This window comes from Parambassis ranga, chromosome 19 (assembly GCF_900634625.1).
Source record: "Parambassis ranga chromosome 19, fParRan2.1, whole genome shotgun sequence".
Lineage (NCBI taxonomy): Eukaryota > Metazoa > Chordata > Actinopteri > Ambassidae > Parambassis > Parambassis ranga.
The window spans coordinates 24,328,174-24,349,582 of NC_041039.1; the positions used below are offsets into that span (position 1 = coordinate 24,328,174).

Genomic DNA, 21,409 nt, shown 5'->3' on the forward strand with positions numbered 1-21,409 from the left:
CCTACGCGGTCTCAGGAGGCAGCGTCCTCCTGAGGATCCTCCGGAGGATCCTCCACCGTTGGTAAATGGGACGGTCTGGCCTTCAAAGCACTTCCTGATTGTGGCGCGACGTCATAAATTTTGCCCCGGGAAAAACAAAAGCAGCGACAGCGACACAACACGGACACACAACAAGCGGGACAACAGTGTGGATTTAGACATTTGGAATATTTTAATATATTTATTTGTTGTTGGAGGAAGAGGAGAGGCGGCTCCAGAGGCAGCAAAACCTGTGACGGCTCATTTTCTTCAGGCTGGGAGAGTGCAGTGGGGAGGTGACGGTAAGCTGCTGTTTAACCATATTATTGATCATAATTAATATACCAGTTACTGAGCAAACGCTAGATATATAACCAGTAGATAGACAAATATGATTAAATGTAATTTATATTTGATTCAATTGTAAGACTTGATACAGGGTCTGTTTGTAATTTTAATACTTTAAATAAATAGCTAAATGTGTAAGAACCCTGCAAATAACCCTGAAAGCACTGCTTTAATGTGTCATTAAGCATCAGGTCTGTCACTGCACCAGAGAATTACTGCTGGGTGGAGGAGAGTGGGGCTCCCTGCAGGACCAGCTGTCTGTCCTGGAGGAGGTGTACTGACCATCATCACCTTTGGAGGGTGAGGATACATATTTTATAGCTTTTCATATTTTAAGCTGTTTTGGAAGCCGCTCTGTTGAAGTTATTATTTTTATTTTTGCCCTTTTTAAAAACATCTTTAGTAACATGGCAGCCGCTGATCGTCAGCTCTGCAAACCCTGATGGACGATGTGGTGGACAGAGGAGACAGACACCCCCCTCCCCCAGATGATGTCCCACTCACAGCCAGAGGACTCCAAGGTCTTCACCGTGGCATCATCCAGTCCAGCAGCACCAAGGACTCCTGCTCAGCCAAACATTTATATATATGTTCTTTGTGAATAGTATTTTCTGCTGATTTTTATAAATAATAAACTGTACATTTTCATAATGCCCACTGGTAAATAGTTAGAAATGTTCAAACTGTGTCTTTGTAAATATTGTACATAACACAACACACACACAATAAATGATTTACTGTGGTCACTGAGAAGTTGTTCAAAAGTTTACTTAAATTATAAATAGGTGATGAAACACATAATGTAACAAGGTGAGAAGAGTTTAAGAACACAGAGACAAGAACGATTTAATATCATCCTTTAATTTAATAAGTAACATTTAAATAACAGAACATAAAATCACTGCTGTCCACATCCTCTCAATGAGCTGAGGTCTGTCCGTTCTTTCTCTGCTCTCCCTCTCTCTCTCTCTCTCTCTCTCCCTCCCCCCCCCCCTCTCCCTCTCTCTCTCTCTCTCTCTCTCTCTCTCCCTCTCTCTCCCTCCCTCTCTCTCCAGCCTCATCTAACTCCGTCAGGTTTCTTCTGTTTCTCTCTGCTCCTCCTTCAACAAAATGACAACAGGCAGAATGACCGTTTGATATAATAACGATAATATTGCTCCTCACGTGAACTATACTTTATACTATACTACAGTAAACAGTCCAGAAACATTCAATCAAAGCGTTTACTTCACAGCGCCTCGTATCAACAGGACGTCATGTTTGTAAATATAAAACTCATTTTTTTAATGCCGCTGTCACTACTAGCATTTTAAAACTCTCAAACTACTGCTCTTTACTTACATTTAAATGTGAATTCGGCACTCCTGCCGCTGCCGCTCGCTTGGTCCGTCATCGTACTATTGGACAAAAAGTAGGTCCGCAAAGCATTGTGGGATATTTAAGGCCACGAAGGATGGTAGCGATGCGTCCTCCAAATTCAGGCAAAAGGAGGACGCATTTGGAGGACGCATTTGAAGGACCCTTCAACTTTTGGCGAATTGGGACAGCCTTCGCGCAGCTTTGTGACGTAAGCGGCCTTAAAATGCGCACTCCGAAGGATGCAGACCCTGAAATGAGACACAGCCAAACACAGCTGTGCAACATAAACACGTGTCTCCAGAGGAAGCCGTCGACGTTTCTGCTGCAGGAAACAACAAACTGTAACTGTCTCACTGAAGTATTAACCCCAACACGTCCTCCATACACAGACCTCACAGCAGCCCATGCAGCGCTCAGATAAAAACACCAGCCTCCCTCCTCTGTGTCTGCAGCTCCAACTGTCACACAGAAAACAAAGAGAACACGAGCAACAGGAAGAGCTGAGCTCCCTCTCATCTGAACACACCACGACAACATGGCCGCCTGGAATAAGCCAACCAGTCACTTCTTGTCTGTGTGAAAATACTCCTTCATCACTATATATGAACACTGACATTCCATGTGGAGGGTGGAGCTGAGTTCACACACAGCCCCTCTCTTTGCCTGTTTTGAACAAGCGGCAACCTTCGGGGCTCAAAGTGGAAGCCCATGCGGAAGTGTCAAAACTTGTAATTCACGCTGCAACAGCTGGGGGCTGGCTCCAAAAGCGAGTAATTTCCCATAGACTCCCATGTTAAAATGGCCGACTTCACAGCAGAAATTAACATGTTTACGGCCTGGTACAAAAAACCACTCTGGTCTCAGATGATAGGTTCTCTTCTAGTGTCAGTTGTAGGGGGGGTGAATTTTTTTACAACCCACTCGTTTCAATTGTATTCGGACTTAAAATTACGCATAATTATGGGCGTTGCCGCTTGAGTGACAGACGGTTGACGTATCACAGCGTGAGTTTCCTGCTTCCACGATCGCCCGCCCCCCTAAACCCCGCTCGTGCTCCCCCTCTTTGTCCATATTTGAGAGTTTTGGCGGACGTGACGCTGCCAACATGGCGGAGGTCATCACGTCCCGGAACCTCCCACCGAGCCTCAGAACGGCTCTTCAGAAACAAACGGGTGACGTCACAAAGCTCTGTCCATAGTTTTTACTGTCAATGGTTTTGAAGGACGTACACAGAGCACTGCCCCCTGCTGGTGTTAGCAGGTGTCTCCTCCACCAACATGTTCATTGGCTGTGGGTTTAGGTTCCACAGAGACTAAAGCAGAGTTAGGCTGTGACCATGTTTAGTTCTGCTGTAGTTGGACATGTAACATGAAGGCCTTTGACTCAGTTTGGGAGCTCGCCTCTGGTGGACGATGGAGGAACTGCAGTGTGTGGGACCTCCTCTTTCCCTGCCGGTTGTTTCCTGTTTCAGACAGATACTACACAGGCAGTCTGCACTGATGTGCACAGCAGGTAGTTAGTATGTAAGAATAAATGTGCCGTCTGCAATGGACCTCACATTCTGTTCCCACAATGCACTGCTGGCTCGTCTCTGAGGAAACTGCTCAGCTCCATGTTTGTGTTCGCCCTGCGTGCTGCCAATATGTAGACTGATCAGTCTCCCAGTGCATGCTGGTATTTTTAGTGTGCTGTAGTGCAGTGGTTGGCAGGTTCAGACCACCAGCGACACGACCCTCATGAGGACATTCTCAGTGTGCATGTTCTTCCTGTTTCCATGACAACAGAGGTTGTTTATGGTGAACCGAGCAGACTGAAGTTTCTGCATCCAGATGGAGGATGAGGAGGAGCTCAGATGTCCAGCCTACACTTTCAGGTTGAACATGGCACAACCCAGTTCTACTAGAGAGGGCCAATCAGCTGGCTCGGTGCTCTGACGGACAGCTGTGCTCAATGTAACCCAATCAGAGAGCAGCAGATCCATCATCTGCTGGATAATAACTTCCTGTCCTCATTAGATCCAGCTAACCATATTACTGTTCCCGCGTGCTGTTGATTAGTTTTACAGCTGCATCTGCTCTGCTTTGAAAGGCAGCTCTGGCTCTTTACTCTCTGGAGCTTCTGCTCAGATGAAAGTTCAGATCTGAATTTAAACACATTAGACCAATCAGGGAGGCTTTCATGCTGCTGCGAGCTGCAGCGTCTGGCCGCCAGCCGGGAGGACAAGGGAGTGGAAAATCTTCAAAGTAAAAGACAAATAGGACACAAGATCTGGTTTAGACACTCTCTGAAGACTCTCTCTCTCTCTCTCTCTCGCTCACACACACACACAGTTTCCTGCAGTAATCGATGACTTTGACACTGTCCAGTCTGGATTTAGACCCCATCTCATTCTCAGTGTCGGTGACACTGACCTCAGCGTAGATTATCAGCCTAGCTCTGCTGGACCTCACTGCTGCACGTGTCTCATGACGACACCTTCTGTCCACTGATAACTGAGCTTCAGAGCATCAGCCAGCAGCCTGCGGAGCTCCTCAGGGCTCAGACCTCCGCTGTCTCAGCACACTTCGCTCTGCTGAAATGACTCCAAGGTTTCATGTCACATGTATGATGACACACCAATATTCTTACTGAAGTGTTCCCCAGTTAAATGAGCCCCTGTGGTTCACGTCCAGGTTTCCTAAAGGTTCAGTGACCCCTCACAGATCTTCTGACCTGGTCCCATCTTCAGCTTCCATCCCGCGGCCTCCACACACATCATTAGTCTGCAGTGAGGCCTCTGAGGCCTCTAAGTGAGTACAGGTGTGTCTTACAGGGCTTACGTTCATCACGTGGTCAAATACTCTGCTGCGTATAGTTTGAGCACCCCGCTGCTCCTGGGATTAAGTATTTCTGATTATTACACCTGTTGTTACACAATCACTGCCCTAAATAATATTCATAATGCAAACAGTAACAAATATAAAGTACCATATGATTATAAACGTAAACATCAACATAACCTTACACTCAAATCAACTTTAAGTTCTCAGTCTATGGCGGGTGTTGTTGCTAATTAGCTGCTGTTAGCTGCATATCCGCTAGCTAAACTGGAATGTAAAAAGTGTGTGTGTGTGTGTGTGTGTGTGTGTAATGTGAGAAGAAAACACAAAGAACAGAGGGAGTGTGAGAGCACAAACGTTTGTGTAAAGTACAAAGCTGGTGTCACAGGAGTGCACTCCAGATCAGCCCACGGCGCTGCTGAGCACGCTCAGTCAAACAGTGAAGCGCTGTCCTCTGATGACATCAGCGCAGATCTGCTCTTACCGTTTGCAGCCGCGGTGGAAGTGACTCATGACCGCGCTCGTGTGGATCAAAGCGGCCTGTTGACTGGGTTTCATAATGCTCTTTATGTAAGACGAGGAGCCTCCACACCTCCACTGCTGCACACCAACACACACCGCCAGGCATCAGCGACAGCAGCACAACACACACCTTCATGTGTCTCACAGGTTCACAATCACTTCCTGTAGTACGACAACAGAAAGACACAAAACAAAAGGGTAACAGGTCTGTGCTCAAAGGTAGCAAAACTGTACACAACTCACATTTACAGTGTACACACACACACCTATGGTGCAACCACTAGGACCAACTTAGGGTTAAGGCTCTGTCCACATGGAGACGAAGTCGGTTTCCAAAGTAAATGCGTGCATCCACATGAATCCACACAGACCACTGAAAACACTGTAGTACATATGCCAGGCCTGTGGTGGCACAAACAGAAGCATGCAAAAACCGAAGAAGACACAGGGCATGCATGAAAAATGCGTGGAATGTAAACAGAACAACACGGATTTAAAACATCTTAGTTATTGTCCACCTGCTGCTCGCTGTGTCAGCAGAGGAGCAAAAACAAGCTCCGTAGTTTGTTGTTGTCGGAGTGAGCGCATGAGAGTCAGGGGGAGGTGGAGCTGTGGCATCATAGTTAGAGGAAGGTGGCGTTGTGGGCGTCCACGCGGAGACATGGAGACGGTGTTTTCAACTTTATCAACCCTGGGGTTTTCAAATGTTGTCGTTTTCACACCTCTGAAAGGCTAGCTCCATGTTGACGGGGCCACAAAGAGACACAAACAAACTACAGAGACAAACAAACCACAAAGAGACACAAACAAAATACAGAGACACAAACCACACAGACACACAAACTACAGAGACACAAACAAACCACACAGACACAAACAAACTACAGAGACACAAACAAACCACACAGACACAAACAAACAACAGAGACACAAACAAACCACAAAGTGACACAAACAAACTACAGAGACACAAACAAACCACAAAGAGACACAAACAAACTACAGAGACAAACAAACCACAAAGAGACACAAACAAACTACAGAGACACAAACAAACCACAAAGAGACACAAACAAACTACAGAGACACAAACAAACCACACAGACACAAACAAACAACAGAGACACAAACAAACTACAGAGACACAAACAAACCACAAAGAGACACAAACAAACCACACAGACACAAACAAACTACAGAGACAAACAAACCACAAAGAGACACAAACAAAATACAGAGACACAAACCACAAAGAGACACAAACAAACTACAGAGACACAAACAAACCACAAAGAGACACAAACAAACTACAGAGACACAAACAAACCACACACACACAAACAAACAACAGAGACACAAACAAACTACAGAGACACAAACAAACTACAGAGACACAAACAAACCACACAGACACAAACAAACAACAGAGACACAAACAAACCACAAAGAGACACAAACAAACTACAGAGACACAAACAAACCACACAGACACAAACAAACAACAGAGACACAAACAAACCACAAAGTGACACAAACAAACTACAGAGACACAAACAAAATACAGAGACAAACAAACCACACAGACACAAACTAGAGACACAAACAAACTACAGACACAAACCACAGAGACACAAACTAACCACAAAGCGACACAAATAAAATACAGAGACACAAACAAACCACACAGACACAAACAAACTACAGAGACACAAACAAACCACAAAGCGACACAAACAAAACAGAGACACAAACAAACTACAGAGACACAAACAAACTACAGAGACACAAACAATCCACAAAGAGACACAAACAAAATACAGAGACACAAACCACACAGAGACACAAACTACAGAGACACAAACAAACCACACAGACACAAACAAACTACAGAGACACAAACAAACTACAGAGACACAAACAAACCACACAGACACAAACAAACTACAGAGACACAAACAAACCACAAAGCGACACAAACAAAACACAGTGACACAAGCAAACCACACAGACACAAACAAACTACAAAGAGACACAAACAAACTACAGACACAAACAAACCACACAGAGACACAAGCAAACCACACAGAGACACAAACAAACCACACAGAGACACAAATAAACCACACAGAGACACAAACCACAAAAAGACACAAACTACAGAGACACAAACTACAGAGATACAAACACACATCAGTCACACCGGGGCGTTCTCTGTTGAGGGGACATCTGTCCTCTGGCACTGCAGCTTGGTCGGGCCATGATGTCTCCAGAGTGTGTCTGAAGGAAAACATACTTAAACACTTGTTAGACTGCAGACAGTGACACGGTGCTTAATAAAAGTTGCGTGTGCCCATTGTGTGTAATGTCATTACTGGAGATCTAACAGTGGTTTGTTATGATCCTGTGACTGGGAGAAGTAATGAGATTACACTGCCCTCCACAGTGTGTGTGTGTCTGTGTGTGCGTGCTGGGAGAGAGGCTGCAGGCCGGTGGTTCCAGGCACCGAGCCCCAGCAGCCCAGCACCGCGGCTATCAGCCAGCATACAGCAGGCTGATGTGATTATGTAGGCCGAGCTGCAGCCTGGACCACATGTTTCATGTCACATCATCATTAATTCATCTCCCAGAGTCAGCTGGAGGCCGACTCCCACCAAGTCCATACAGCACACCAGCAGTCTGTCCTCTGTCACACTGCTCTCATCATGGAGCTGGTCTGTGGAGTGGAGCCTCTGCTCCACCAGTCAGCAGCAGGAAGCAGGACCTGAGTGGATGTAAATACAGCAACCACCACGGAGAGCTGCACCAAACAACACTGAGGCAGGACCGACTTCCTGGAGCGATCTGTGTGACAGTGATCTGTCTGAGCCCGGTACAGGAGCAGGGGTGATCAGTGAACAGTCTGTTCAGTGCCACTGCCAGCGTTTCTGATCAGGGAAACATGTCCACTCTGCTTTGAGGTTGGTCACTTAACATGGCGTCTGTGGGCATTGACTCTCTTTTGGCCCCTGGGGGCTCAGACTGCAGCTTTTCTGACTCCTGCACTGGCTTCAGGTCTGAGCCCCACAGGTTTCTGCAAATGATGTGCTGAGCACATGATATAAACCACCTGGTTTGTGACGTACAGTCCCAGTGAGGTCACATAGGAAGTAAAAGACACCAAAGCCTTCATGACCTGACAGCACAGAGGGCCAGAGACCACACACACGTTCACTGAATGTCTGACAATCATTAAACCCCAAACACCACCTGCAGTGTATCCACAATGCACCATGAAAAGTAGTTTAGCTGTGATGTGACACCAATGTGTGTCTGAACATGTTTTTATGTTGTTCACTGTGAAGTCCTGACATCAAAGAGGGTGATGGAGGACAGAGAGACACCCCACCGTCCAGGAGTCGAGGTTTGGTGGAGAGTCCTCTGTGCAGAGTTATCAGCAGCCGACGCATCATGCGGGCTAAGCGCAGAGCCGGGCCTCCGCACTGTTAGATAACAGCAGCTACACTGACAGCAGAGCTGCAGGTGAGGAAGAGAAGCTCTTCTTCATGTTGGTCACCATCATCTTGTTCGTTCTCTGCAGCAGCTTTTTGTTTCCATTAAAGATGGCTCCCTCCACCACAGTGACCCTGAACGCACCCTGTGTGACCAAACTGAGCTGAACATGCTGATAATCCCTGTGGTCCAGAAGATTCTGTATCAGACTTTAATCCTGCACTCCTCAGCACAAACAAGAAGCCGGACTGACTCACACAAAGATCAGCAGAGCTTGATTCACTGAACTGAACTGAACTGAGATCAGCTGAATGGCAGCCATGTTGGAAGAATGACTGACAGGTCCCTCCATCACTTATCAGGTAGTGTTGTGATTGGCTGGAGGTGCAGCCAGCTGCGGTGACAGTGGAGGTTTAAACCAGCTCCATCTGTCCGCTGCACTGCACGTTTAATTGGCTTTTATAAATAACTCGGCTCCTCCTGAACTTCCATCTCAGAGCAGGAACCCAGGGGACGAGGCCGCCTCGTGCACGTGGTTGGATCTCTGCGTGGGTCTCTCTGCGGCCGAGCGACCTCTGCTTTACTGCAGCGTGCTCTCTCTCTCTGAGTGTGGGCTGTTCTTTATGTAAAAGCTTCGTGGGAGGGGAGCACACGGCAGAGCCTCCGAGTGATCCAGCAGAGGCAGAGAGGCACAGCTGCTGCTTCCATTAGAGCAGAACAGTCTTTACCTCACAAATGACTACATCAGTGTGTGTGTGTGTGTGTGTGTGTGTGTGTGTGTGTGTGTGAGGGGCCTATGAAGTTCTGGATGTGGCCCCGCTACAGAGGAGTTTATTTCCTCCTCAGCAGCTGCAGAGGGTCTGAGGCACCAGCAGGGGGCGAGAGCACTCACCTCTCCCCCCACAGCCAATCAGAGCCGGGAGAGCCGGGCTGTGGGTGGGGCATAGGAAAAAGAGAGGGAGAGGCACAGAGCAGAGATAAAAAGTAAAGAGAGAGAGCAACAGAGACACACGCTCGGAGCAAACAAACCGTGAAGAGGAGCAGCAACAGGTCGACAGAGGAGGAAGGAGCTGAGAGAGGACAGAGGAGCTGACACTCTGAGCCCTGAGACCTGGAAACTTCCTGGACATGGAGAGCACAGAGGCTTCCTCATGCTGGGAGGGTTAGGAGGAAGAAGGAAGCCAGCCCCCACCTCCTCCTCCTCGGGCTGTAACTCAGACAGAAGCTGGTTGACATTCTGCTTCCTGGTGTAAGGAGAAGCTGAGCAGAGAGGAGACACACGGAAGACGTGCAGCTGCACTTCCTGTGTGTGAAGCAGCTGAAGCAGCTGTCAGAATGCCTGACTGCTGCAGGAGCTCCGCGCTGACCTCAGAGCAGCTGTGAGACAGGAAGCTGACCGAGGTGGCCATGGAGCAGCAGGAGGAGCAGCCTGCCCCACACAGCACCTCCCTGCAGGATGGAGGAGGAGGAGGAGAGCCCGTAACCTCCACCACCTCCACCTCCGCCTCGTCCTCCCCGGCCTCCCATGCCGAGCTGCCCTCTGTGCCGCCGGCCCCCCGCTGCCAACACAACAGCAGGACCTTCACCGGCCTGAGGATCTTCTGCAGGAGGTCAGTGACACCTTCAAACCTTCTTCTGCTCTCAGAGGAACACTTACACACACTTCCTCTAATCTGCCTCATTTAGCTAAAACACAATAAAATCCAACACAGTGAAGAACAACGGGTAAAACGAGCAGAGAGCTGACACACACTCATCCATTCATTCATTCAGAGCCTCCAAACCTGCTGCTCTGTACAGGAAGTGATGTCACATGCACATACAGTCTGTGTAGCTGCTGTAACTGTAGGAGCTGCCAATCAAACAAACATGGGTCAGTGTGTGTGTCTGACCTGCTAGATTCATTTGAAAATAATTTTTAATCTCAGACTACTTTATTATTTTTGTTATAATCCCACTTTCCCGCCTCTCTAAGTCTTCTACAGTCTATTACCCAAACTCCCAGAATGCACTGAAACAGCTGCAAACAGCTGGTTTTGTCAGAACATGGTGTTGGATGTGTGATATGTGTCCTCCTGCTGTTATTACATGGTGTTCATTCTCAGTGGAGACACTTGAAGTAACAGAGGAGCAGTTTAACAATCCTTTCAGAGGGAAGTCATGACGGCGCTTTGACAACAGGCCCGAAGCTCCACTGAACATCAGAACATTATGATGCTTCACAAGATGACACACAGGCAGCTCACTGCAGGATGACAGGCGCACACAGACACACACACAGACACACACATGCTCTTCACAGAGGAAATAAAAAGTTACAGCAGCAGACATAAAGTCACTTCAGAATCTGTTGCATCACTGCAGCTCCTGCAGACCCAGCTGTCAGAGGTGCATTGTGGGTAATGTAGGCATCAGTGAGTGAACAGGTGAGTCCGTGCCGCTGCTGTAACGCCTGAGTCTATGTTAACACGTCTGATCAGTGCAGGGATCCAGTGTGTGTGTGTTTCCACTCTGACTTCCACTCTGATCCACTGACATGTCTGAGTAACACATGGGTGTGTGTGTTAGTCACACACTGACTGAGCTGTGTGTCCTCAGTGTTTCTGGTGTTCTTACCTCTGAAGGTCGCTGCATCGCGGCGGTCCTTGTGGCTGTGAGTAGAGGAGTGAATGCTCAGCGCGTGTGAGATGACTCAATCAGCTGCTGTGAATAAAAAGGTACCAGGTTCAGTCGAGCTCCATCTCCTGTGTCCTCTAATTATAGCTGCTGTTAATGGATCGGCACCGCAGTTAATTAAAAACACTCATTTTTAGGGTCTGATGGGAGGAGAGGATTCAATCTGCTGCTCTCCAAGGAGGAGGAGGAGGACCTCTGCTCCTCCTCCTCCTTCAGAGGACCTTCAGACCCACAATGAGCATCCTGTCCCACAGGGGGCGCTCTGCAGACAGTCCAGAATGAACACAGCCAAAAACATGAAGTTCAGCAGATAAAGTTCCATTTTTACAAGTTTTACATCTTTTCAGATAAATAAAAGTCCTGTTCTAAAACTATCAGTGATGCACCACAGCATCCTCCACTCTGATTGGACACATCCAACCTCAGATATATATGTGAGGACTCCGGCTGCCATGGAGGGAGGACCTCCTGTCCCCATCAGTCTGACCAATCAGCAGCTGTTAGCAACATGCTAGTGTTTGAGCTGTCAGAAAGACCAGAGGACATCAGTCTGTTTACTTTCAGCTCTGATACATGATCAATACTGGATCTGAGAGTAGCATCCAGGACTGACTGCAGAGCACGCCCTGTGGAGCAGGCGGTTCAGAATGGGGCCGACTTCCTGTTCCTCTGTGGTACTGCCCCCTGCAGGCGTGGAGGGTTGTGGTGACCATCTGCAGCAGAAGAAGGAACATCTGAGAGCAGTACAGACTGTGTGCCCTTTAATGAGTGGTCGCTCAGTTCTGTGTGTGTCTGCTGTCAGTGCTGCAGGTTTCAGGTGTGTAACCAGAGAGCAGCTTGTTTTGTCCTTGTTGGTGCTTATTGTGTGTCTGTGTAAGGGCTCAGTTGCACAGCCTCTGATGGATGTGATCAATTGGTCAGATTACTGATTATAAGTGATTTTTACTTTATGCAAAGCATGCTGGGAAATGTTTACAACCAGTTTACTGATGTGATGAACGCTCTGGACCGCCTGGCTTCCTGGCAGCATGCGGTGACATCACAGATGGGGGCGGGGCAGTGTTACCTGACCTGCAGTGAAACCTACACCAGGGTTTTTCTGCCCTGAGCCGAGTCCTTCAGGTAGATCCTCCTCTCAGATCTCATCCTCTTATCTGATTGGACAGCTCTGAAGTGTTCAGTGTCCTCCAGACAAACCTGCTCTCATCTACGTTTTATAGCTGTGTTTTGGAGGTTGTTTACTTCCTGAGGTGTCTGCTGTGAACTCTGACCTTCTGTTGTATTGTCATTTTAACATGGAGGTCTATTGCTCCCTTCTAGAGCCCCTGGTGGCTGCTGCAGGAACTGCAGTGTTCGGTCGTGTAATGTGTGTGTGTGTGTGTGTGAGGAAGAGAGAGCGCTGTGAACTGGGTTACAGCATCAGAAACAGAAACACTGAAGTCAAAAAAGCAAGTGGAGCACTCAGGCGTCAGACAGACCTGTGACCCTGTTACACTGCTCCACGTCCAGGAGGTGAAACCTTAGGGGGGGGGCATGGAGAGAGAGAGAGAGAGAGAGAGAGAGAGAGAGATGCAGGCTGGACCCAGGGATTACACAGACCCATTTCCTGGACTATCTTTGTCACTCAGTGCCCTGTTTCTATTAATAGTCTGGTCCAAGAGGGGACTGAGGCTCTGAGGGAGGAGGAGGAGGAGGAGGAGGAAGATAAAAGAGGCGGATGTCCAGGAGGGGCAGGAGGACCAGCCAGAGGAGGAAAAGACAAGACGGAAAAATGAGGAGGACGCCCAGGAGGGTGAGGAGGAGAAGAGAAGGGGGAAGAGAGAAAGGAGACACAAGGGGAGAGGGGAGACAAAAGAAGAGGAACTTCCTGGAGGAGGACCAGCAGGAAGAAGAAGAGAGGGAGGAGAAGGAAGAGTCAGACTCACCAGAGTCTGAAAAGCTGCTGTGATGTGTTCATTGTATATAAACTTTATGCAACTGCAGCAGCTGGACTGTCTGCAGTGAACACTAGATGGCAGCAGAGTAACACCTGCTGAGAGAGAAGCAGTGTGTCTGCCGGCTGACGCGGCAGTGATGGCGGTGCAAGTGTGTGCGGCGTGCAGTCACCTCATCAGTGTGGTCCTGCTGCCTTCAGCGAAGATAATCAGCTCACCAGCGTCAGACAGACGATCACTCTCACCTGCTCCGGGATCCCCTTTCATTCACAACCTGCAACTGGATCCAGGCATTATACAAAGGCAACCCAATATGGAGGCATTAAGAGTTAAACAGATCATACACACACACACACACACACACTTGTCTGACAGCTGAAGGATCCGGTTACTTCTCATGTTATAAGTCACATTTATAAAAAAAAACGTATAACAAGTTTTTCACATCTCTTATTAAAACTAATACATGTTATAAGCCAAACATGAACTCAAACATGAGCCTTTGTGTCTGGAAGTAAACTCCTGATTTTTAGATTCATCAGCTCACAGCAGAGCACCCCCAGGTGAACTGCAACACTGGTACAGGCAGGAAGTGACTCCCCTAAAACCAAATAACTCTGGTCAGCATCTTAGCAACAGCTAATGTGACATAAAATGTAGATGCTAACAAGTGGCTAAACATAAGGCAGCATTGCTGAACATGGTCCTGAGGTCATGTGACCACAGTTTGTTTACAGTCTGACATTATTTACTTCCTGTGTTCAGGCCTCAGTGTCTATTTGTGCAGATTCTGACACACTCATTGTCACATAATCTGTGTGCCGCTACGTTAGCATGAAGTAAAGAGTCTTCAGCCGTCAGTAATCTGTTCAGCCATCCAACCGGAGCGGGAGCTGCTGATCTTTTAAGCCTCTTCAGGTTTTAAATCTGTCTCCTATTTAAAAGGTACCAGAGAGGATGGAGCCTGGGCGCTCGCTGCCAGCACCTCCTGTCACTGACTGAAAATAAACAGCGCTCCATGCAGAGCAGGTGATTTACAGTTTAATCAGGCCACAGCCAATCAGAGTCCTCCACTGTCTTTTGGATTATTACAGAAAATAAACAAAGTTCATGATCCTCACGGGTTAAAAGCTAAGCTAATGCGATGCTAACTACAGCACGGTCACATCAGCACCACCAGGTTCACCGCTCTGACCTCTTCTACAGCACAAACACCCTGATGACCTTTACTGACATCGTCTGTAGTCCCATTTAGCCACTTGTTAGCATTTAGCCTTTGTTTAGACAGTAAACAATCATCAGTGGGGATTTACTCAACTGGACACTGGAGGAACTGCGGTTCATGTCTTCAAAGTAGTTTGGATGCTGGGATGGAGCTTCTTCCACTCTGCTGCTGTGCGGTCATGTCATTGGCTGCAGAGTCACATGATTTAAAGCTTGCTGTGTCCACAGCCTCCTGTAGACCCTGGAGGTCGCTCTGGTTACCGTGCCGACCCATCCATAGTAACCACAGAAGCAACCAGCAGAATTTGATTCTTTGGCGAGCGCCGGGTAATGAGGCTCATTCTGAGCACACAGGTTTACTTCAGCGTGACGTCCAGCAGGAACAAAGGTGTGCAGAGACGGAGCTGATGACTCAGAGCGCCAAACACAATGTTTGACAAATTAACATGCAGCTCCGCTTCCTGTCATTTTTTTTAATTGGATCCATAATGCAGCAGTGCGAGGGCCTTGAAGTGTTAATGAAGAGTATTCTGAGATGCTGGAGAGGCCCGGCGGCTCCATTCATCTCTGGACGCTGCACTGAAGTGACAAATTACAAAAGGACAAGCTGCTCCTGAATCAGCTGATCAGGCTGATCCTGGATCAGCGGCTGGGCCCGCCAAGGCCCGAGGAACGCCAGGAAGCAGCTCCCAGATCAGATTCTACCTTCACTGCGTGTTGGAGTTACTCTAAAGCAGCAGCTTAGCCTCTCTCTCCCTCTCTCTCTCTCTCTCTCTGTCTCTCTCTCTCCCCCCTCTCTCTCTCTCTCTCTCTCTCTATCTCTCTCTCTCTCTCTCTCTCTCTCTCTGTCTCTCTCTCTCCCCCTCTCTCAGTGTGTTTTTGCTCTTCATCTGTGCAGGACTGACTGACTCTTCATCTCAGGTTGTATGAATCTGACAGTCGTGATTTCTGTGGCTTGTTGTGCTGTCTGTGTAGTTTTGTTGTGTGCTGCTCCACCTCAGACAGCCATCACTGTTTCACTCACATTAGTCTGATTTATTTTTGCTGAACTTCCAGTTCATACTGTCCTCGATCATCACTTGTACTGCGGAGACTTAAAGCAGCAGGAATCAGCAGGACGCTCACTGTCTGCTGGTTTGTGTTTTCTTGGTGAATGTGAAACTTTGCATTGCTCCGTTCTGACAAAACAAAAATTAGCAAACACAACAACAGCTCGCACAGACGTCAAACCGCAGCTGCAGCAGCTGTTCAAATGAATTGTGCAAGATATAAAAATGTGCATTAAGCCAGGGTCTAAACTTGGTAGCATGCTAATGCTATCCATACAGAGTTTATCCCTCCTGAACTCCAGGTGGCGCTGCACTAAGCCTGAGCCTTATACGTTCAGTCGCTGTCTCATTCCTCGGTGCGTATCAGAGTCTTTGTTTTATTTGTGTCCCTCACAAATACAGTAAGGGAACATAAGCTCAGTGATGGTGGGGGTTAACCCACAGAGCTGCGGCTCACTGTCCGTGACGGGTGATGACAGAGGAGGCGTCACTGTGGGTCTCAGCCGCAGCGTGAATCTAATGAGTGATCGGTGTGTTTGGTTTCAGATAAGCTTCATGTTTAAACACCGGCTGCTGCCAAACAGGATATTAACCATTAAACAGACAGACTGTATCAATATCAGTGATTACACTGAGGTCGACTTGCACCTATCTGCACAGGAGCGTTCAGGAGCTTGTAGTCACATCGTAGCTCTTTTGTCCTGAAGGGGTCATTGCTGCTTCTCAGGTCGGCCTGTGGCCGTTTAATCTTTACAGATTGCTTTCCATTTATCAACCCATCAAGTTTCTTCTATCCCGGGTCAGACATAAGACATAAGAGCAGAGCCTGCATCACTGCTGACTGCTGTGCTGTGAGGGCCTGCTGGATGTAAGGGCCTGTTGGATGTAAGGGCCTGTTGGGCCTGTTGGATGTGAGGACCTGTTGGATGTGAGGACCTGTTGGATGTGAGGGCCTGTTGGATGTGAGGACCTGTTGGGCCTGTTGGATGTGAGGACCTGTTGGATGTGAGGACCTGTTGGATGTGAGGACCTGCTGGATGTGAGGGCCTGTGAGGGCCTGTGAGGGCCTGTTGGATGTGAGGGCCTGTGAGGGCCTGTGAGGGCCTGAGGACCTGTTGGATGTGAGGGCCTGTTGGATGTGAGGGTCTGTTGGATGTGAGGACCTGTTGGATGTGAGGGCCTGTTGGATGTGAGGGCCTGTTGGATGTGAGGGTCTGTTGGATGTGAGGACCTGTTGGATGTGAGGGCCTGTTGGATGTGAGGGCCTGTTGGATGTGAGGACCTGTTGGATGTGAGGACCTGTTGGATGTGAGGACCTGTTGGATGTGAGGACCTGCTGGATGTGAGGGCCTGTGAGGGCCTGTGAGGGCCTGTGAGGGCCTGTGAGGGCCTGTTGGATGTGAGGGCCTGTGAGGGCCTGTGAGGGCCTGAGGACCTGTTGGATGTGAGGGCCTGTTGGATGTGAGGGTCTGTTGGATGTGAGGGCCTGTTGGATGTGAGGGCCTGTTGGATGTGAGGACCTGTTGGATGTGAGGACCTGTTGGATGTGAGGACCTGTTGGATGTGAGGACCTGTTGGATGTGAGGACCTGCTGCTGTTACCTGCCGGCTGGCCGGCTGCCGCTCAGACAGGTTACAGGTGAGACAGCAGAAAGTGAGGAGGACGTGCTATAAATAGAGATGTAGCTAATCTGTCACCACGGTGATAATCAGCCAAAGCAGCACGGTTACCTGCACTCAGCCAGCGCTCACGTCATGTCCGTCAGCTAAGCTGCTGTCAGCAGAGCACAGATCGGCCTGTGATGACTCCAGTGTGTGAGGACCCACGACGTCCAACCACACAGGTCCCACATTCAACCAGACACCAGTCACTTCAGCTCCCACAGCGAAGGAGAGGCTGTTCACATGCCATGGATGGTGTGTGTCTGTGGTTGTTTTGTGTTGTTTTGTGTTGGATTTGAGAGTTTGTCCTCACAGTCTAATTACTGCTGTAAAGTTTTGGTTTAGAGGGCGGAGAGTCAGCAGGCAGCCATGGCCTTAATTACTGTTGTTGTTACCGTGGTGATGACAGCTTTCTGTTGTCATGCTGCTCCTCCTGTGGAGAGAGCCCCACACTTCCTCTGGCTGATTTATAATTCATGCTGGTCTGGTCCTGTCAGGCTGACGCCTCTGAACCCTGAGCAGCTTTTTGTCCTCACTGTGCTTCCATCAGTCTTCGGCTGATGTGACGCTCACACTGGAACCTGTGATGTCACCCACAGGTTTCAGTGCTTTCGTGCTCTGAGCGGCAGTAAAAAGTGTCTGAGGTGTAGCAAGCTGTAGGCATGACGTAGCGTGTGGTGGTGCTGACAGAGCTGTGCAAAGGTTTCCAGCCTGCAGCTCAAACATCCAGCCTTCATTCAAGAAGTGTGGATCACAGTCAGAGACAGAGGACACTGTGAGGACTGATCGTCCTGCCTGTCTGCAGGACTGACTGATAACCATCAGGCTTTTACTTTGAAAGGCTTTGCACAGCTCTGTAGTGAACTTGTTAGGTTAACAGATTTTTGCATCCTACAGCTGCTGACGATCCCCTCAGAAGTCCGTCCATCTCTGCGTCCATCATGGACACTTTTTTCCGTCGACACTTTAAGAGGAAGGACCCTGCTCAGCAGGTGGAGCCTGACGCCGCATCCTGCCGCCAGCGGAGGCCGAGCGTCGCGGTCCCTACCAGCAAGGCCCGTCGGAGGTCCAGCGTGGGGCTGCCCTCCTCCTCTCTGACCCAACGACGGCGCTCCAGCATCCAGCTATTGCCACACGCGAGTGTAGAGCGCCTGGCAAAGACTGCTAGACGCAGCCGGTGGGCAGGACAGCCCCGCAGACGCTCCAGCACCACCACCCCCAGCTTCAACCCCAGGTTCGCCGTGTGCCGCAGGAAGGTGGGGAAGCTGCGGACCATCGACACCCACCTGCTGGGACCATCCATGCTACTGGCCAGTCTGATCCAGATGGCGGAGGAGGACGAGGACGAGGGGGGCATGGGGGTGGGGGTGCTAGCTGGGGAACAGCAAGTGGAGATGAGGGGTGGGGCCCACAACAGGAGAATGTTTTCACACACCAGCAACCTCCACTCGGATGGAGACGACGACAGCACCGACTACTCCACTGCTAGCGACAGCCAATCAGAATCCAGTCAGCTGTCAGAGGCGGAGCAGCTACCTGAGGAGGAAGAGGAGAAGGAGGAGGAGGAGCACGCCGCCTGTTCCCCAGAGATACACTTTTCCCCAGCCTCCACCCCTTCCTGCTCCTCCACCCTGGTGATGAGAAAGACTCCCCAGCTGCCATCCCCGTCGCGGCCCCTTATCCGGGCCCCTCGCTGTCTCCGCAGGAACTCCTCTCAGGTCTTTGTGGGGGACTCTGCCCCCTACAGCTGCTACCGCGCCTCCAGTCAGAGGAAGAGGAGGAGGATCTCCACCATCTCCAAGGCTGGGAGCCCCTGGCCGGGGAGAGGGCCTCCACTTCCCAGCCGCAAGAGTTCAGTCTACTACCTCAACCATCCAGCCTTCTACAGGGGCCCCGGGGCACTCAGCCCACTGGGGGCCCATGGCTATGACTCCCGGCTGGAGAGCTGGAGTGCCTTCTTGCTGTATGTAGTCCTGATAGAGCTTTTTACAGGTTCCCCAGTATCAACCCAGAGAGCTACGGGTGTTAGAGAGGCAGAGAGAGTAATCACTAAACTAACAGTTACACCCTGGATGATTAAAAACAGTCCTCTGAGGCCCCTGACAGTCGGGGGCCCCGGTGACACACCCGGCAACATGTGAATAAATCATGAAGTCAGCTGGAGACAAACATCCTGCATGGAGCTGAGGCTCATTAGCAGCTGTGCTAATGACCATCACAGCAGCCCTGATGCTAAGGTCGATCAGAGAGAGAGAGAGAGTCTTTTTTAAATATGCACCAATCAGAGTCCAGAAACCAGCGAGCAGGAAGAGGAAGTACCGGCCTCAGTTTAGTCACACAGCAAAGCTTTTCATGTTCAGAAGTGAATCCCTCTCTTTCAATCCTGTGATGTGTGTAAACAGCACAATAAATCCCACGGTGGGTCTAAATAAATACGCCCTCAAACCACAGCATGAAACCAGAGGGCCGTGGACAAAACTAAGACCATCCATCATTCAGTAGATCCTCCTTCAGCAGCAATAACCTGCAGTAATGTTTCTGTGTGACTTCATGAGTCCGTCACATGTTGAGGAGGATCTGTGGTCCATTCTTCTTCTCAGCTTTGCTTCAGTTCATGCAGGTTTAACTCACAGCCCTCTTAAGGCCCAGCATTAAAACTGGGTTGAGGTCTGAGTGTGACTGGACCAGTCTGAAATCTTGATTCCTTATTGTTCAGCCATCCTGATGTAGACCAGCTGCTGTTGGACTGTCAGACATATGGTCTCACATTTGTTCTAGGACCCTCTGGTATCAGAGGACATGGTTCCACAAGTGTTGTGCTCATGTGTTTTCCATCGCAACTGAATCTGAAACGACGCCACATGACCCACTATGATCACACACACATAAACACATTGAAGAGGAGGTACTGACTTTTGAACATGACTACATTGATTGACAGCCATGCCTGCATAGAACACAGATCAAGGAGCACCTGTGCAGGTGCTGCTGCAGATAACCATCACTTCCTGTGATGGTCCTGACTCAGAGCTGAGTTTACTGACCCTGATCTCAAACACAAACCTCTTCTTCCTCTTCTTTTTCATCCTCTTCCTCTTCCTCTTCCTCTTCCTCTTCCTCTTCCTCGTCGTCTTCTCCAGGATGTGGAACAGTAACATGAGAATTTCTCAGACCTCTTCTGTCTTCTTGTGTTGCAGAAAAGCCATTGCAAAGTCTGGTCTGCAGCATGGAACCGCACAGCCCAACGTGTCCACACAGAGCGACCCGCTGCAGGAACCCAGCAGTACTGTGGACTGGACTGTGAGACACCTCATTGTGTAACATCTGTGCAGTCTTTGTGTGCAGACAGGCGTCCTGTCATGTTCATGTTTTCCTGAGTTGTGCTGTCTGGTGCTGCAGGATAATGCTCGGTTCGGGGATCATATCTGGTTTGAGACCAGCGCCTCTGGAGACTTCTGTTATGTCGGAGAGCAGTACTGTATTGCCAAATCTCTGGTGAGCCGCAGCGCCCCCCATGGCTAGAAATAGCAGGCCTGTGAGAGCCTCTGTTGTGTTAACCAGTAGTGAGTCTGTTGTGTTGTGTTCTGCAGCAAAAGTCGGTGTCGAGGAAGAAGTGTGCGGGCTGTAAGATATCGGTGCACGCCATGTGCATGGAGCAGCTGGAGAAGGTAGAGTGGCGCAGCAGCTTTCAGCTCACTCACCGGGTTCTGTCCTCACAGCCTCTCGTCTCCTTCAGATTAATTTCAGGTGCAAACCGTCCTTCAGGGAGCCCGGATCCCGAGCCGTCCGCGAGGTCCGTACCTGCCGACACCAGGTGATGTGAGTAAGACTCTGACTGACAGCTGTGTTGTTTTTCAGTCCAACGTTGTGCGACATCACTGGGTGCACAGGAGACGTCAGACCGGGAAGTGTCGACAGTGTGGGAAGGTTTGTGTGTCTGTCCTATGTGTCCATGGGGACAAAAAGCAGCATCAGTTAACGCCTTCTCACCCACAGGGCTTCCAGCAGAAGTTCTCATTTCACAGCAAAGAGATCGTCGCCATCAGCTGCTCTTGGTGCAAACAGGCGGTGAGTCTCGCAGGCAGACACGCCCTCACAGCTTCTTTTTGGTTTGTTGATGTCATTGGTGAACTTTCTGTCCACCGTCTGTCACAGTGATGTCACTTCCTGTTTATGTTTCAGTATCACAACAAGGTGACGTGCTTCATGCTGCAGCAGATCGAAGAGTGCTGCTCTCTGGGAGCTCACGCTGCCGTCATCATCCCTCCAACCTGGATCATCAGGGTCCGCAGACCGCAGGTACACACACA

At 49.4% G+C, this 21,409-nt stretch overlaps 1 protein-coding gene across 2 annotated transcripts in view; it reads left to right on the forward strand.

Annotated features, from left to right (window-relative positions):
* Positions 1–9,516: 9,516 nt before the first annotated feature.
* Positions 9,517–21,409, forward strand: part of dgkzb (diacylglycerol kinase, zeta b) — a 28,921-nt gene continuing 17,028 nt past the window's right edge. For both annotated transcript variants that reach the window (XM_028431356.1, XM_028431357.1), the window contains exons 1-8: positions 9,517–10,165; positions 20,297–20,399; positions 20,499–20,594; positions 20,690–20,767; positions 20,836–20,892; positions 20,958–21,026; positions 21,096–21,167; positions 21,282–21,398. In XM_028431356.1, coding sequence (XP_028287157.1) covers positions 9,963–10,165; positions 20,297–20,399; positions 20,499–20,594; positions 20,690–20,767; positions 20,836–20,892; positions 20,958–21,026; positions 21,096–21,167; positions 21,282–21,398 — 795 coding nt within the window. In that variant the 5' untranslated portion in view covers positions 9,517–9,962. The remainder of the gene's footprint in view (positions 10,166–20,296; positions 20,400–20,498; positions 20,595–20,689; positions 20,768–20,835; positions 20,893–20,957; positions 21,027–21,095; positions 21,168–21,281; positions 21,399–21,409) is intronic.